Source organism: Meles meles, chromosome 1 (assembly GCF_922984935.1).
Source record: "Meles meles chromosome 1, mMelMel3.1 paternal haplotype, whole genome shotgun sequence".
NCBI lineage: Eukaryota > Metazoa > Chordata > Mammalia > Carnivora > Mustelidae > Meles > Meles meles.
In genome coordinates this window covers 185,594,776-185,611,431 of record NC_060066.1, presented here as the reverse complement: position 1 = coordinate 185,611,431, position 16,656 = coordinate 185,594,776, and the positions used below count along the sequence as shown (strand labels likewise).

At 40.2% G+C, this 16,656-nt stretch overlaps 1 protein-coding gene across 6 annotated transcripts in view; it reads left to right on the top strand.

Annotated features, from left to right (window-relative positions):
• Window positions 1-1,238: 1,238 nt before the first annotated feature.
• LOC123950768 (zinc finger protein 684-like) overlaps window positions 1,239-16,656 on the top strand; it is a 34,071-nt gene continuing 18,653 nt past the window's right edge. Inside the window, exons 1-5 of one of the 6 annotated variants that reach the window (XM_046019179.1) lie at window positions 1,239-1,358; window positions 1,904-2,018; window positions 5,552-5,678; window positions 6,013-6,108; window positions 9,466-9,821. In XM_046019179.1, coding sequence (XP_045875135.1) covers window positions 2,016-2,018; window positions 5,552-5,678; window positions 6,013-6,108; window positions 9,466-9,821 — 582 coding nt within the window. In that variant the 5' untranslated portion in view covers window positions 1,239-1,358; window positions 1,904-2,015. The other 5 variants (XR_006820298.1, XR_006820299.1, XM_046019175.1 and 2 more) reach the window with 5 other exon arrangements.

The following is a 16,656-nucleotide window of genomic DNA, read 5'->3' as shown; positions in this document are numbered from 1 at the left end:
TCACTATCTCTAGGGCTCAGATACAATGTCCAAAGGAAGAGCCCCCACCCCCACCCCAGTTGGTGCTGAGATCTGGATCTTGGTGGTAAGACCTCAGCCATGGCTCACAGAATGGCGGAGAAGTTGCTGTGCCATTGCACCTGCAGAAGCTGTTGGAAATACACCCCTTGGGGTACTTGGGGAAGCTCTTCATTGGGCGGTGTCTCACTGGGAGCTTAGTACCTGCTGTGGGAGGCCGGGAAAGCTGCTGGCCTCATTTACCACTTTCCATTCCCTACCAAGATAAATTGAGAGAGGCCTGGGGTCGGACGCTTAACTTACTGAGCCACCCAGGTGTCTCTCAATAATGTTCTTTTTAAAATAAATCTCTTTCCAGTTACAAAGTCTTTTCCCTGAGTGAAACTTGAAATTCGCTTCTTGCCAATGTTCCTTTATAGCAAGACTATATGTATACACACACACACCCCTACACATCACAACACACTTTGATGGGGCGCGAAGGGTGGGGGCTCAGTGGTTTAAGCAACCAATTCTTGATCTTGAACTCCGCTCAGGTCATGCTTTCAGGGTCCTCCGATTGAGCCCTACCTCTGGCTATACGCTCAACAGGGAGTCCGCTTCGGGATTGATTCTCTCTCCCTCGGCCTCTCCGCATGCTTGCGCGCGCACTCTCTCTCAAATAAATAAATAAATAAATAAATAAATAAATCTTTTTTTTTAAAAAACCACACAAAACTTTGAAAATATACTCATAATTAGGCTGCCTGAAACAACACACACACGCACACACACACACCCTACTTTTTAACGGGGCTAATACATCAGTTTATATTTTAAAATTATTTAAAATAAAACGTATTTATGTTATTCCTGTGTTACTCAAAATATCTTGTTTTTAAAAGGAAAATGAAAGAAGAAATTATTTGGCCATAGTATATTTTTCTTTTAATAAATTACTGTTTTCTATTTGCCGTGTCGATAAGGCATATGCTTTCTATAGGTCATGTCTATATTAATAACTAAGAATTACGTACACATTTCCCTTCAATATAACCAGAGCTCTTCCATGAAGCTTAAGTGCCAGCAAACCAGAAATGTCCACGAGGTAGAGGAAACCCCCATGGCTTTCCGGACAAAAACTCTACGAGCCTTGTGGGAAACGTAGTCTCAGTGGATTTCCCCAGAAGACCTGGGAAAGTGGGCTGGTCGCTACTTCTGCGCACGCGTAGGGAGACTTCCGGAAGTGTCCTGGGTTCTCTGGCTTGCTTGGGTACCGAGCTGCCGGTGACCGTGAATGGCTAGAGGGACAGTTGAAGAGCAAAGACTGGTTTGTTGGTTCATGCAAAGGAAGTAGAACTGTAGGTAATCCCTCTGCACGGGACCATTTGGTTCAGAGAAAGCCGAGGAAGGGTTGGACTCCCGCTTTCCTGAGGTGGAGCCCAGGTCTGGCTGGGGTGAGGCGGGTCCGTGCGTCGCTGTGTTGTAGGTGCTGTGCACTGCGTAGGGACTCCTGGACGCCTGGGCGTTGAACTGAACCTCATCTCACTCCAGGAGCTTTTGACTCGCAAACGGCTGTAAATCCCCTCAAGGTGGCGGGGGCGAGAACAAGTATACCCAGTGCCAGACACTGTTACGCACTTTTCAAGAGTATGGCATTTATTTATCATGGTTACTCTGCGATGTAGTGTCCTCATCGTTTACAGAGAGGTGGGTAGTTACCTGCTTCAAATCACACAGCCAGTAAGCGGAAGCGATGGTATTCAAACTTGTAGCGGTTTTACCTGAGATTTCATTTCTTCTTGCAACACAGCACTCTGCCTACAACAAAGAAGTTAGTTTGCATTGTTTCTGAGGAGTGAGAGCTAATCACTGTTTTTTGAGAGAACTCTTGGTGTCTCTGCAGGAAGGCTGTGTAACTGAACCCGTGGGTCCCTCTCGCATATTCCTGCCTGTGTCAGTATCCAGCAGCCCTGGGTAAAATCCGTCCGCACAAAGCCAGCCTAGGGCCACAGGTGATGGTGAGTTTACAGACGTGGGCCCCAATGTGAAAGTTCCAGTTGGAGTGTTGCTTGTCTGTCATCCAGTCCATCTTTTCTAGAAGGAAAGGGGAGGAGACTCTCTTGAACTGTGACCTTTTATCCCATTTCAGGAGAGATGGGAATCAACATTTGTCCCTCCTGTCTAGTGAGAGTAGGGCTTGACTCATGGCATTGCAAGTGAGTGCCTTCAAGGACTTTGTTGGTAGAGGTTCCCAAGTGTTTGAGGAGAGAGGTGAGAATTACATAAAAACGGAGAGTTGGGTGTATGTGGTCAGGCTCCACAGGAAAAGGAAACTCACTTGGAGGAGGAGGAGGATATGATCAAGGAAAGGAAGAAACAGGAACTACTACCCAAAGAAACTTTCTTTGCTAAACACGTTCTCTCCTCTCCCCATCTGCTGCCCCTCCCTTTGTCCTTGTCTCCCTCCCTCTCCCTCCCTCCTGGGCTCTCACAAAAACACAGTAATGCAGATGTGTTCCCTTCATTTCCTATTGGTCCATTGGATCTTTCAAGATTAGACTGGCTCCATACTGTTTGTTATGACAGTTGCCTTTTGGGGCTACTGATTCCCTCTCTCCCCTTACCTAAATGCACAAATAGTTTACAGAGTGACCACAGGCTGGTAGTTGCTAGAAGGTCTTTTAGGAATCTTCTAGTTCTGTTTCATTTTAAGAAGGAATGAAATCAGCCCAGAGATGGCCATTGAGTGTCTGCAACCTCACAGCTTGTTAATGGCTAAGTCAGGCCCCAAATCCAGTCTTTAATTCCCAGACCGTTGTTCTTTTTCCGGCCTCACAGTTCCTTTGGGCCCAAGTTGCTTAATAAGTGTGTTCAGAAAATGCCTAGCAAAAAGACCAACACTAAAAGAGGCTTATCCATCAATTCACTCAGCAAACATTTGCTAAGTATCTTGTGGACCAAATACTGTTCTGGTACTTGGTGTACCACAGTGAACAGAGTCTACTTTTCATGGGAGGAAATAAACGAAGCCCAAATGAACATGTACATAACCTGTGCTCTGAGGAAAAGGAGTAAGGGTGTCCGGAGTGATGGTGACAGTGAGGGAAGCTATTTTATGTGAGGTGGTCAGGAAAATCCTCACTGCCTAATGACATGGGGACGGTAGAGTGAGCTGTGTGGTATCTGGGTTTTTTCTGGGGAAGAACAGTCCAAGCATACGAAATATACAGAGATCTTGAGTAATCAGTCTTGGCATTTTGGAAGAGCAGCAAGAAAGTGGAAGGTCTGATCAGGGTGAGCTGTAAGAGAGTGATTGGAAGATTGAAGAAGGTGAGATTAGAAGAGGTGGAACCAAGGTGGTATAGAGACAGACCTTGGCTTAAAATTTGTATCTTTGTAAATTGTACATGTATAGCTGTTTTTTTTTATGTGTATATGTATATATGTACATATATCTTTGAAAAGTAATACATTATAAAAAATTTAGAAAGTACTAGTATAAAATAAAAGTTACATAGGACCCTGCTTTCTCTCTATAACCCTAAATAATAATTATTTACATTTTGATATATAACTGCCAAGATTGCATGTCTCTGTGTGTATATTTTTAAAATATGATATATCTCACCAAATACTTTAAAAAAATTTATTTATTTTTCAGAGAGAGAGAGAGAGCACAAGCTGGGGAGCAGGAGGCGTAGGGAGAAGTAGGCTCTCCACTGAGCAGGGAGCCTGATGTGGGACTCGATCCCAGGACCCTGAGATCATGACCTGAGCTGAAGGCAGACACTTAACCGACTGAGCCACCCAGGTGTCCCTGTGTGCATATTTTTTTAAAAGTGCAGGGAAGGATCGTATTACATATTTTATGTACTTTTTTCACCTACAAATATAAATGGATCCTTTTTCCATAACAGTTTCTTTCTATAGCATTTTTAAAAAATCAACACTATATTAATGGATATTTAGGCTGTTTTCATATTATAAGCAATAATGTGAAAACATCACTTTTTATCGCTCCTTTTTTTTTTAAACATTTTTTAAAAATTTTTTATTTATTTGACAGAGAGAGATCATAGGTGGGCAGAGAGGCAGGCAGAGAGAGAGGAGGAAGCAGGCTCCCCACTGAGGAGAGAGCCCAATGTGGGGCTCAACCCCAGGACCCCAAGATCATGACCTGAGCCGAAGGCAGAGGCTTAACCCACTGAGCCACCCAGGCGCCCCTCTCCTTCCTTATTTTTAAAAATAATTACAGTTTTACTGAGTGCTTACCATGCACCATATATTGTTCTGAATGCTTTGTAAGTATTAACTTAGTTAATCTTGACAAAATCCTATGACTGATATTACCAGCATTTCAGATAAGAAAAGTGAGCTATAAAGTGTTTAGAGTAACTCTGCCAGGGTCACACTGCTAGTAGGTGGAGTAGCTGAATTTGAAGCCAGGCTGCCTGGCTCCCCAGCCTAGGCTTTATTCTTTGCATCCATTCCATTTTATTTCTTTAGGATAAGTTTCTGGGTGAAAATAAATTACTAGCTAAGAAATGAACAGTAAGTTATAATAGATCAATAGGGAAGAAATGTGTACATCTACCCAAAAGAGAACATCTTGTCCAAGTTTCCGATGATCATATTAGAATATAAAGTAGACACGTTGGTTCTTCCAGAATGTGGACTTCCCTGACTTCCAAGTAGCCTTTTCTGTAGCTGGCATATGAGTACTTATTTCTGGGCTGGAAAGGCAGAGAAATCCCCGAAGTCTCGTTTTCATAGGTCTGTGTCCTTTTCCATGAGTATCAGAAAATTACCAGTTTCCAGACAAGACGTCCATCCATCTGTCCATCCATTATTCATTCAGATTTCACTTTGTTTTTTGGTGGATTTGCAGTGACTTAATAAGAATCCATATACTGACATGGGAAAGTATTACTATATAAGAAGCAGGAAAAATATAGATAGACATTTAAATTGAATACAAACTTAGAAAGCTGATGTGAAGGCCATCGGTCTGCACACGATTTTTCATGCTGAGATGTAAATGTTTGCAGAATCTTGGCAGTCATAGAAGAAGCATACCCAATCAGTGAATTCTTGGCCTTGTCCTAGACAATAAGCTGTAACAATTCCGTGGATAAAGGTTTGCCTGGCACGGACCACGAAAGAAAAATTGGGCTGTGTATTTATGTAGGAGATTTGTTGTAAATGCGGTAGCAGTTTTCATATGACCATTGTTTAGTTTCCTTTTGTATAAACTGAATACATGAGACCAAAGCAATGCTCAGTGAACTTAATATTTTCTATCTTTCCTTCTCTTCCTCTCTCTCTTCCCATATATACGGATGTATATTTATGTATATAGTGGGACCGTTTGAATATGATCTTTGTTTTCCCAAATTTTAATTCTGAGTCAGGTACTTAGTAGTTTTTAGTTACCCTGTATAACTGAACTGCAGACTCAGAATGATGAACATAATGGGGGGAATTGCTCCGAATCCCCTCCCCTTCCCCCGGCGGTACTTACTACAGGCTGAAGATAAATGTGCTGTTACAGGGATCCATGACATTCCAGGATGTGACTGTGGACTTAACCCCAGAGGAGTGGCAGCTGCTTGACTGTGATCAGAGAACCTTGTATTGGGAGGTGATGTTGGAGAACTTTAGAAACCTCATCTCAGTGGGTAAGGACAGGGGGTGGTGACTCCTCAGTGGAACTAAGAATATACTCCTGGTGCCCTTCCTCTAGGACTTGTGGAAGCTGTGGACGTTCTGAAGCATTCCTAAGTTTGGCACTGAACGTTAGCGATCACAGATTCTTCATCCCCTTTGAGATGACGCATAAACAGATAGAGTGTTTATGCTTCTGGCTCCCAGGTGGAGGAGAAGGGTCTTTTCTGTTCTAAAGCCTGTCTGTCATCCTTTCCAGGCCCTGAGACTCAAGGAGCAGCCTGAATTGTGAGGTAGTCATTTGTCTCTAGCACTTTTCTCCAGTTCTGTGTTATTTCCCATGAACAGGGGGCCCCGGTACCCAAACAAAAAGCATCTTCAAGGCAGATCAAGGACAAGAGCCATGGCTGCGGGAGGGAGAGAACCCACGCTGGTGCTGTCCAGGTGAGTGAAAGAAAACCAGGCAGATGGGAGTCTTTGGAATTGAGATTCAGTTGGTCAGTGAGGGACAGGTAGCTTGGAAGCAGGTCTTTGAGGAAGGCCTTCTTAAAAGCCACACAGCTTTGGCAGTGACTGGGTCCCCTTGACATAACATTGTCGGATCCCCAGATGACACCTTGACTCCCTGTGCTCACAGAGCTGCTCTTTCTCTTTGCTCAGCTTTTGTCTGGAGGGAGGTCCCTCTCCTCTCTGCCCTGGCTCCCTGCACTGCCTGTTCCATGGAGGCCATTGCTTTGTGCTCTTAATTCCTAAAATCTTCATTCTCCTTTTATCATCAATGTGAGCACACATCTTTTCCATACATCTGGTTATTATAAGGTAGTCAGATCATGTGGATTTGATAAATAAGGAATGAGCTAAGAGTCTAGAGTGTTCACTAATATCCCCTCTTCATGGAAGGGAATCAAATCTCAGAGATAATGAAGAACCATCTTCTCCCCATTTTCCCTAGTGTTATTGTATCCGTGGACTTAATGTTGTAGGGATATGAGCGCAGTGGTGATATTACACTGGACAAGGTGTGGCATCATGGTGACAATCAGAATTGACCTTGACCACAAAATATATAAAGGCAAAGGTTGCCAAAAAGTAAAAGTCTTCTGTTTCAGGTCCCCAGAGTTAATAGAAGTCACTAAGCGTGGAAACCAGAATGGGAAATTTGAGTTGGAATGTGGTGTCACAGGCAGAACAGGGTTCTAGAGACTTATATCTGGGAGCTTGAAAGAGGTTATAAAAAGCAGTTAATTTTTAGGACAAAGTCATATCAATTGGTAGAAATAACTGATGATGGATGCAAAAGCAATTTATGTTTGGTCATTTTTTAAAAAAGATTTGTTTATCTGAGAGAGTGTGTGAGTGCAGGGAGGGACAGGAAGAGAGGGAGAGAGAATTCCCAAGAAGACTCCCCTCTTGAGCATGGAGCCTGACACAGGGCTCCATCCCAGGACCCTGAGATCGTGACCTGAGCCTAAATGAAGTCAGATGCTTAACCAACTGAGCCACCCAGGTGCCCTACATGTGTTTGACTATTTTTAAATACCTCCTACGAGTGGAATTTTGCAATATTTATCCTTTTGTGGCTGGCTTATTCACTTAGTGTAATGTCTTCAGGGTTCATCCATATAGCTGATGACAGGATTTTCTTCTTTTTAAAAGTATGTGTGTATGTATACTATATTTTCTTCATCCCTTTATTTGTTGATTAACATTAGATTATTTCTAATTCTTGGCTATTGTGAATAACGCTTCAGTAAACACAAGAGTGTAAACATCTCTCGGAAATCCCGTTTTCAGTTTTTCTGATAAATGCCCAGAAGTGGGATTGCTGGATCGTATAGTGGTTCTATTTTTGAAACTTTTGAGGAAATTCCATACTGTGGCTCCATCATTTTACATTCCCACCAACAGTGCACCAGGGTTCTCGTAGCTCCACATCTTTGCCAGTACTGGTTAGTTGTTGTTTTCTAATCGACATCCTGACAGATGCAAGGTGTGATCTGACTGTGGTTTTGATTTGCATTTCCGTGATTAATGATATTGAACATCTTTCAGTATACCTGTTCACCATTTATGTCTCCTTCAGAGATAGGTCTATTCAAGTCCTTTGCCCATTGTTTTGCTATTAAGTTGTAGGGGTTCCTTATAAATTTGGGATATTAACCTCTTATCTGATAAATGTTTTTAGAATATTTTCTCCCATGCTGTAGGTTGTCTTTTCACTCTGCTGATTGTTTCCTTTGCTGCACAGAAGCTTTTGAATTTGATGTGGTCCCACTTGTATGTATTTGCTTTTGCCGCCAGTGCTCTAGGAGTCATGCAAGAAATCTTTGCCAAAACCAGTCATATGAAACTTTTCCCCTATGTTTTCTTCTAGGAGTTTTATAGTTTCGGGTCTTACATTTAAGTCTCTAATATATCTTTGTATATGGTGTAAGATTAGGGTCCATTTTCAGTCTTTTACATATGGGTATCTGGTTTTCCCAGTATCAGCCATTGAAGAGACCATCCTTTCCCCATTGTGTAGTCTTTTTTTTTTTTTTTAAAGATTTTATTTATTTATTTGACAGAGAGAGAGGTCACAAGTAGGCAGAGAGGCAGGCAGAGAGAGAGGAGGAAGCAGGCTCCCCGTGGAGCAGAGAGCCCGATGCGGGGCTCAATCCCAGGACCCTGAGATCATGACCTGAGCCGAAGGCAGCGGCTTAATCCACTGAGCCACCCAGGCGCCCCCCCCATTGTGTAGTCTTGACTCACTTGTTGAAGACCATATAAGCATGGGTTTATTTCTGGGTTCTCTCTTCTGTTCCCTTGCTCTATATGTCTGTCTTTATGCCAGTACTATACAGTTTTGATCACTGTAATTTGGTAACATGGTTTCAAGTCAGGAAGCGTCAGGCCTCCTGTTTTGTTCTTCTTTCTCAAGAAGTTTTAGTGATTTGAGTCCTTTTTGGTTCCATATGAATTTTAGAATTTTTTTTTTCTATTTCTGCAAAATTTGCGATTGGAATTACATTGAATCTGTAGACCACTTTCGGTAGTATGGACATTTTAACAGTATTAAGTCTTCTAGTCCATGAACACAAGATGTCTTTCCATTTACTTGTCTTTAATTTCTTTTATTAGTATTTTGTAGTTGTTAGTATACAAGTCTTTCACCTCCTCGGTTACCTAATTGATTCTTTCTGATAATATTGTAAATATGATGATTTTCTTAATTTCCTTTTTGGATTGTTTGTTTTAGTGTATGGAAACACAACTGATATTCGTATGTTGACTTTGCATGCTACAACTTTGCCAAATTTGTGTATTAGTTCTAATAGTTTCTTGTGGAATCTTGAGGGTTTTGTACATATGAGATCATATCATCTAGTTTGGATGTCTTTATTTCTTTTTCTTACCTAATTGATCTAGCTAGGACTTCAGGACTATGTTGAAGAGAAGTGGTCAGAATAGGCATCTTAGCTGACATTATATAATTTTTTAAAAAGATTTTATTTATTTACTTGACAGTCAGAGATCACAAGTAGGCAGACAGGCAGGCAGAGAGAGAGGAGGAAGCAGGCTCCCCGCTGAGCAGAGAGCCCAATGCATGCAGGGTTTGATGTATGCAGGGTTCGACCCCAGAACCCTGGGATCATGACCTGAGCCGAAGGCAGAGGTTTTAACCCACTGAGCCATCCAGGCGCCCCTGACATTATATGATTTAAATTTTTTCTTTTTATAATATGAGGTTGAAAAGAGTAACTGGGAATGTTGCATTTTACACTTTTTAAGAAGTTATCTGCTTACTTGATGATGCACTAGGAAGCAAAGACAATTTTTTGGACCAAGATATGTTCACCTTTGAGAAAACACTGACCAAGAAGAGAGTCCAGAATTGTAATCTGAATACAAAATGTATTTCTTCAAGACAAATACAACATAGATGCGAGTCAAATGGAAAGAGTCTGCAACCTAATTCACACTTGCTCAGTTACAATAAAAATTACATCGGAGAAAACTCTTATGAATACAAGGAATGTGGAAAAGCCTTCAAAAACAAGTTTTGTCTCATTAGGTATGGAAAAAAACCTGCAAGAAAAAAAACTTTGGATGCACTGAATGTGGGAAAGCCTTCCAAAAGAAGTCTCGTCTCATTAGACATGAGAAGAAACAGATAAGGAAAAATAAAACCTTTGAATGCAATGACTGTGGGAAAGCCTTTAGCAGTAAGGGACACCTTATAGCTCATCGAAAAATCCATAACAGAGAGAGACCCTGTGTGTGCAATGACTGTGGGAAAGCGTTTATGCATAAAGCACAGCTGGTGGTCCATCAGAGACTCCACACGGGAGAGAAACCGTACGAATGCCCTCAGTGCGGGAAGTCGTTCACTTGGCACTCCTCCTTTACCCAGCATGTGAAATCGCATACACTTGAGAACTCATTTGAATGTAAGGAATGTGGGAAAACCTTCAGGTATAGCTCTTCCCTTTATAAACATTCTAGAATTCACACAGGAGAATAACCGTACAAGTATAGAGAATGTGGCAAAGCCTTTACAGAGTCCTCAGTGCTAGTCATGCATCAGAGGATTCATACAGGCGAGAAACCCCTTGGGTGTCCTAAATGTGGAAAAGCCTTCATCAAGAAGTCACCTCTCCTTGGGCGCCTGGGTGGCTCAGTGGGTTAAAGCCTCTGCCTTCTACTCAGGTCATGATCCCAGGGTCCTGGGATCGAGCCCCACATCAGGCTCTCTGCTCCGCAGGGAGCCTGCTTCCTCCGCTCTCTCTGCCTGCCTCTCTGCCTAGTTGTGATTTCTCTCTGTCAAATAAATAAAATATTTAAAAAAAAAAAAAAAAAAAAGAAGTCACCTCTCCTTAAACATTACTTAGCTCACACAGCAGAGCAACAAAACAAATGCAGTGCGTGTGGGAAATCTTTTAACCGGAAGACACATCTCATTCTCCATCAAAGGAGTCATAACAACATGGAAGCTATGTGAATGTGGGAAGACTTACAATTAATTAGCCTTTTAATAAAGCAGCAAAGAATTCATCATGAGAAAAACTATGAATTGGATAAATGTGGAAAAGCGTGTTCTGAAATTCATATTCTGTGATACTACTAATTTTATTGAGAAGATGATAGAAAACTTTGGGTTATAAATTGACAATTTTACTGTATAGCATAAAACTGAGAAAGTTGTAAAAAATTAAAAAATCAAGGCATCGGGGCGCCTGGGTGGCTCAGTGGGTTAAAGCCTCTGCCTTCGGCTCAGGTCATGATCCCAGTGTCCTGGGATCAAGCCCCGCATCGGGCTCCCTGCACCTCAGGGAGCCTGCTTCCTCCTCTCTCTCTGCCTTCCTCTCTGCCTGCTTGTGCTCTCTGTCTCTCAAATAAATAAATAAATCTTTAAAAAAAAAAAAAATCAAGGCATCAAGCTGACTATAATTAAATATATGTACTGCCCCAATTTGATTGTCATACGAGTTATACAAACGTCTGCATTGCTTAAGAAATTTGTATAACTATAGGTTTGAAATACATGCTATGCACTTTGTTTTTTTTAAGATTTTATTTATTTATTTATTTATTTATTTATTTATTTATTTGTCAGAGAGAGAGAGACTGCGTGCACAAGCAGGCATAGTGGCAGGCAGAGGTGGAGAGAGAAGCAGGCTCCCTGTCAAGCAAGGAGACCAATGTGGAACTTGATCCCAGGAATCTGGGATCATGACCTGAGCCAAAGGCAGCAGCTTAACCGACTGAGCCACCCAGGTGTCCCTATGCTATGCACTTACACAAAATTATATGTGTTATGGTGATGGTTACTCAGCATTGTGATTGTACTTAATGCCAATGAATTGTACACTTAAAATGGTTAAAATAGTAAATTTTATGGTGTGTGTATTTTATTGCAATAAAAAATACATAAAAATCTTTAAACCAGGATTATGTTTGGTAAACATCATCATTGTCTCTTCAAACCTAAAATTACCATACGAAGGCTTGCCAGTTATAAGTGAAATCATATGGCTTAAATAGAATAAACTTCAGTCCTTGTGAACCATTTCATGGCACCTATGAATAGTTGTGGCTAAGCCTTCTGGAGCCTCCTTTTAAATAACATGTCAGGGACAGTGATGAATTCCTGTACTGCCTCTGCTCAGCTGAGGACATTGGATAATATGTTATTTCTTTTTTTGCCTATTTACTATTTATAATATTTTATTGCAATATTGTGTTTGTTTAATCCTGATTAACTGGACATTGAAAAAGAAAACAACTGTGTTTTATACTCTAAGCACTTAGAATGGGGAGAAAGACTTTTTTTCAGGTAAACAGTCATGTGAATAAAAGCCATACTATTTCACTGGCATAGCTATATAAGTAGGAATGAACCTAGCTCAAGTAGCTTATGATTGGGGTACTTTGTTTAGAAAAATTAGGTGTTATGATTCTTTGCATAGACTTCTGGAAGAAAATTACTACATTTTTGTTTTGGAAGTTGGTTTAGAGCTATCTCAGGCTTGTTTGGAAGTTGCTGGGTGACTAGCGTAGGTGTTGTATCAAGCTATTTGAAAAGCTTTTCTCTTTCCATGAGCTGCTTAGCAGCTATTTTATAATTTGATATTATGTAAGTTATGTTTTCTCTTTTAAAACCTGAACCAATGCTGATTTAAGCAGAAATTTTATATTTCACTTGAAGTATTGCTTGATAACGTAAAAAAGTCTTTACACCCTTTCTTTGGTGGTTGTGAGGCTTAGGTATAGCATTAAGCTTGAACCTAAATTCACCAAACAGGTTTTCTCTTGCAAGCCTACATTTTTGGATTAAATTTGTGAACTTGGAACTATTTATCTTTCAAGAGCATTTTTAAAAAAGATTTTATTTATTTATTGACAGGCAGAGATCACAAGTAGGCAGAGAGGCAGGCAGAGAGAGAGGAGGAAGCAGGCTCCATGCTGAGCAGAGAGCCCGATGCAGGGCTCGATCCCAGGATCCTGAGATCATGACCTGAGCCGAAGGCAGAGGCATTAACCCACTGAGCCACCCAGGTGCCCCTCAAGAGCATTTTTATAGGGTGATGATGGGTGAGGACTTCTGCATGAGAATCATTTTCAGAATATCCATCAGATCTAAGTTAAGCCTGCCTCACAAAGTTTTCAATACTAAGACTACATGCCAATTAAACAGGTAGTCACACCAAATCACTTGGAAAACCACAAAAGTTTGTATGTAAACTAGCTATAAACTCAAGCTTTTCTCAAGTTATCTCTCATTTCCTTTTAAAGCTTTGTTTTGCTTTATTTAATATTACTTCTCCCCTCCTAGTTCTTTCTCAGCTCCTGTCCTTAGCAGTAATAGCATCTGAGCAAATGCAGAGTTTAAGACAGGAAGAAGACTTCCTTAGGGATGTAAAGTCTCTCATTGCTGTGAGAACAATGTGAGATTCTTGAGAGGTCTTGTGCATCAGGGGGTAGACTGAGAATGAGAAGGAGGCTGGGACTATTATTTGACATTATGGTCTGAGCTCCATGAGCGAAACTGTTTGCTCCCTTTCTTAAATGCTGAAATTAATGGAGTAAGAGAAATAGCTAAGTATGAACCAAAATAAAATGTTTGAAAAGCTGGAACAAAGAAAATGTTTTTCTATTTAAACTACATCATTGTCAGGCGCTAAAACAAAATCGTGAATCCCACTAATTCTAATGCATTTCATGCGGCTAGGAGCTCTTGTCTGAGAAGGGAAAACTGGTCCACACTGTGGTACATATTATGCAAATGCATAAATTAGCAATATCTTGAGATTAATTGTAAAGTGTGCAGAACATTATGTTAACCAAGTATGCACATTATGTTTAGGTAAGATCAAGTGAATTTAAAGTGTTTTTTTTTTTTTTTTTTAAACATCATGTTTAGGGGTGCCTGGGTAACTTAGGTATCCGACTCTTGATTTTGGCTCAGGCCATGATCTCAGGGTCATGAGATTGAGTCCTGCATTAGGCTCTATGCTCAGCAGGGAGTCTGCTTGAGATTCTCTCTCTCCCTCTGTCCTTCCCCCTGCTCACATGCAGTCTCACTCTCTCTCAAATAAATAAATCTTTTTTTTTAAAGATTTTATTTATTTATTTGACAGACAGAAATAACAAGTAGGCAGAGAGGCAGGCAGAGAGAGAGGAGGAAGCAGGCTCTCCACAGAGCAGAGAGCCCGATGCGGGGCTCGATCCCAGGACGCTGGGATCATGACCTGAGCCGAAAGCAGAGGCTTTAACCCACTGAGCCACCCAGGCGCCCCTCAAATAAATAAATCTTAAAGAAACCATCATATTACTGAATAAAATAGGGTTACAAGGAGCACTAGGTATTCATACTTAATTGGAAGACTCTTATCTAAGCCAAGACCTGTGTTGTTAATGATTTCTGTGATCCCAAGTTATTGTCATGTTTTAGTTTCTTTTATATATATATATATATATATAAGATATAAATAAAATATATATCTTTATATATATATAAAACATATATATATATGTTTTTCAACCTCAGACATATTTGTGGGCAAAGTACTTCTACATTTAAAGCTATAAATATGATCATTAACCTGAAAAAAATTATTTTCCCACATTTCCAGACTTCTTTGACACTTAGTATTCTGGTACTGCTACGTACCTATTGCTACATGGGTAACTTTCTACCATTGACTTCACTCTTTCCTAGATAAGCTCAACGCCAGAACATGCTTTTGGCAAGAAGAAAACCAAAATGTTAGTTACACTCAGCTCAAACATGATCTTAAATTCCCCAGAAGCCTATTTTTTAAAAATTTGAAGTCTACACCTTTGTCTAGTTGTCAAGTGTCTGAAATTGTCATATATAATGTCAGCAGACTATCTTTTTTTCACATTCACCTTCCCTCTAGAATGTGACATTTGGATAGAGTTTTACTCTCATTGTTTCCCCTTTTTAAGAGGAACACTCAATATGCTACTTTATTAGGTTAAACATTAGGTTGATTTTTTTCCAGTATGAACATAGGTTTATTTCTTATACTTATTTAGTACTACTTATTTAAAAAAACACATATAACATACAAAAAATTTTTAATGAAAATATTACCTGAAATCTCATTTTTCTGAGAAAACCATCATCAGCCACTGGGGGAGAATAGAATGAGAGACACTGATGAACAAATGAATTGTAAACATATTGGTAAATCTGAATTTATGCTGGATGTAAGTAATTTAAGGATTAATTTAGGAGAGGGCTAGAAATAAGGTGAAATGAATAATCTAGATAATGTTAGAATAAGTGGGAGGAATCAGGGTTACAGTGTTACACATTATACAGTCTGTTCTGGGAGAGGATACTAACTTTATACCTTGTTGAATATGTATGATAAAAACTGAAGGCTACCCACTAAAAGAAACAGACATTCAGAAGTCACTAGAGAGAAAAAAAGGAATAAAAGAACTATAAATCTGGTAGAAAACAGGAAAGGAAAACTGAAGCAACAAAGAAAAGGCATGGTAAATATAAAGCAAAAATAAAACAGGAATGTGTCTGAGTAGATCACTAATCATAATAAAGGCAGTGGATTAAATCACTTATCCTGAGGAATAATAATGCCTGCATTATATTTAGGGTTACTTTTTTTTAAAGATTTACTTATTTATTTATTTATTTGAAAGAGAGAGAGGATGAGAGGAGAGAGGTCAGCAGGAGAAGCAGACTCCATGCCAAGCAGGGAGCCTGATGCAGGACTTGATACCAGGACTCCAGGATCATGACCTGAGCTAAAGGCAGTTGCTTAACCAACTGAGCCACCCAGGCGCCCCTAGGGTTACTTTTTTTTTTTAAATATTTTATTTATTTGACAGAGAGAAATCACAACTAGGCAGAGAGGCAGGCAGAGAGAGAGAGGAGGAAGCAGGCTCCCCGTGGAGCAGAGAGCCCGATGTGGGGCTCGATCCTAGGACCCCGGGATTATGACCTGAACCGAAGGCAGAGGCTTTAACCCACTGAGCCACCCAGGCGCCCCATAGGGTTACTTTTTTAACATGTCAAAAACACTTTATAACTTACATTGTAAAAGGGAGATAATCAAGTGCTCTCCAAAAAAAAAAAGAGTTACCAGCATTTGGATGGCATTTGAGGCTATCAGTGTAGATGAGATCACAAAAAGAGTGAGAAGAGGGCCTGGGAGCCAACCCAGGGAACCCCAACATTGATGAATAGAGAAGGAGCTTGAGAGTGATTAGTGAGGCAGGGGAAAACTATGTTACTATGATATCCAGATTCTAGGAATAGAGTTTTGAGGAAAACCATGTGGTTAGTGGGGCCAAATAATATCAAGAAATCAAGTATAAAGAGGATTGAAAACTTTCCATTGGATTTATCAGCAAGGAAGTCATTAGTTACCTTAATGAGGATGAATTTCTAGAATTGGAAGTGTTACATCAAAGGATGTTTGACAAATACTGCCAAATTGTTCTCCAAAGAAGTTTTTACCAAGTTATACTCTTCCCATCAGTATAGGAGGGTCCTGTTTCCTCATACTCTCACTAACAATGGGTATTATAAGTCTTAATCTTTACATGATGGGTAGGGGAAAATAGTATCTTATTATTTGAATGCCCATTTCTTTGCTGATTTGTGAGGCATTTATTTTTCTTCTAGGAATTATTCATTCAGATCATTTTTCACTTGTCCATTTTTAAAGGATTTTATTTTTTATTTATTTAGAGAGTGGGTAGAGGGGCGGAGGGAGAGAAAGAATCTCAAGTAGACTCAGCACTGAGTGCAGAGCCTGACACAGGGTTTGATCCCACAACCCTGAGATCATGACCTGATCCAAAATCAAGAGTCTTGACACCCAACTGACTGAGCCACCCAGGTGCCCCTCACGTCCACTTTTAACTGGGGGACTTTATCTTCTAATTGCTTTTTTTTTTAAATTTAATTTTCTTATTATGTTCAAATAGCCAACATATAGTACATCATTAGTTTTT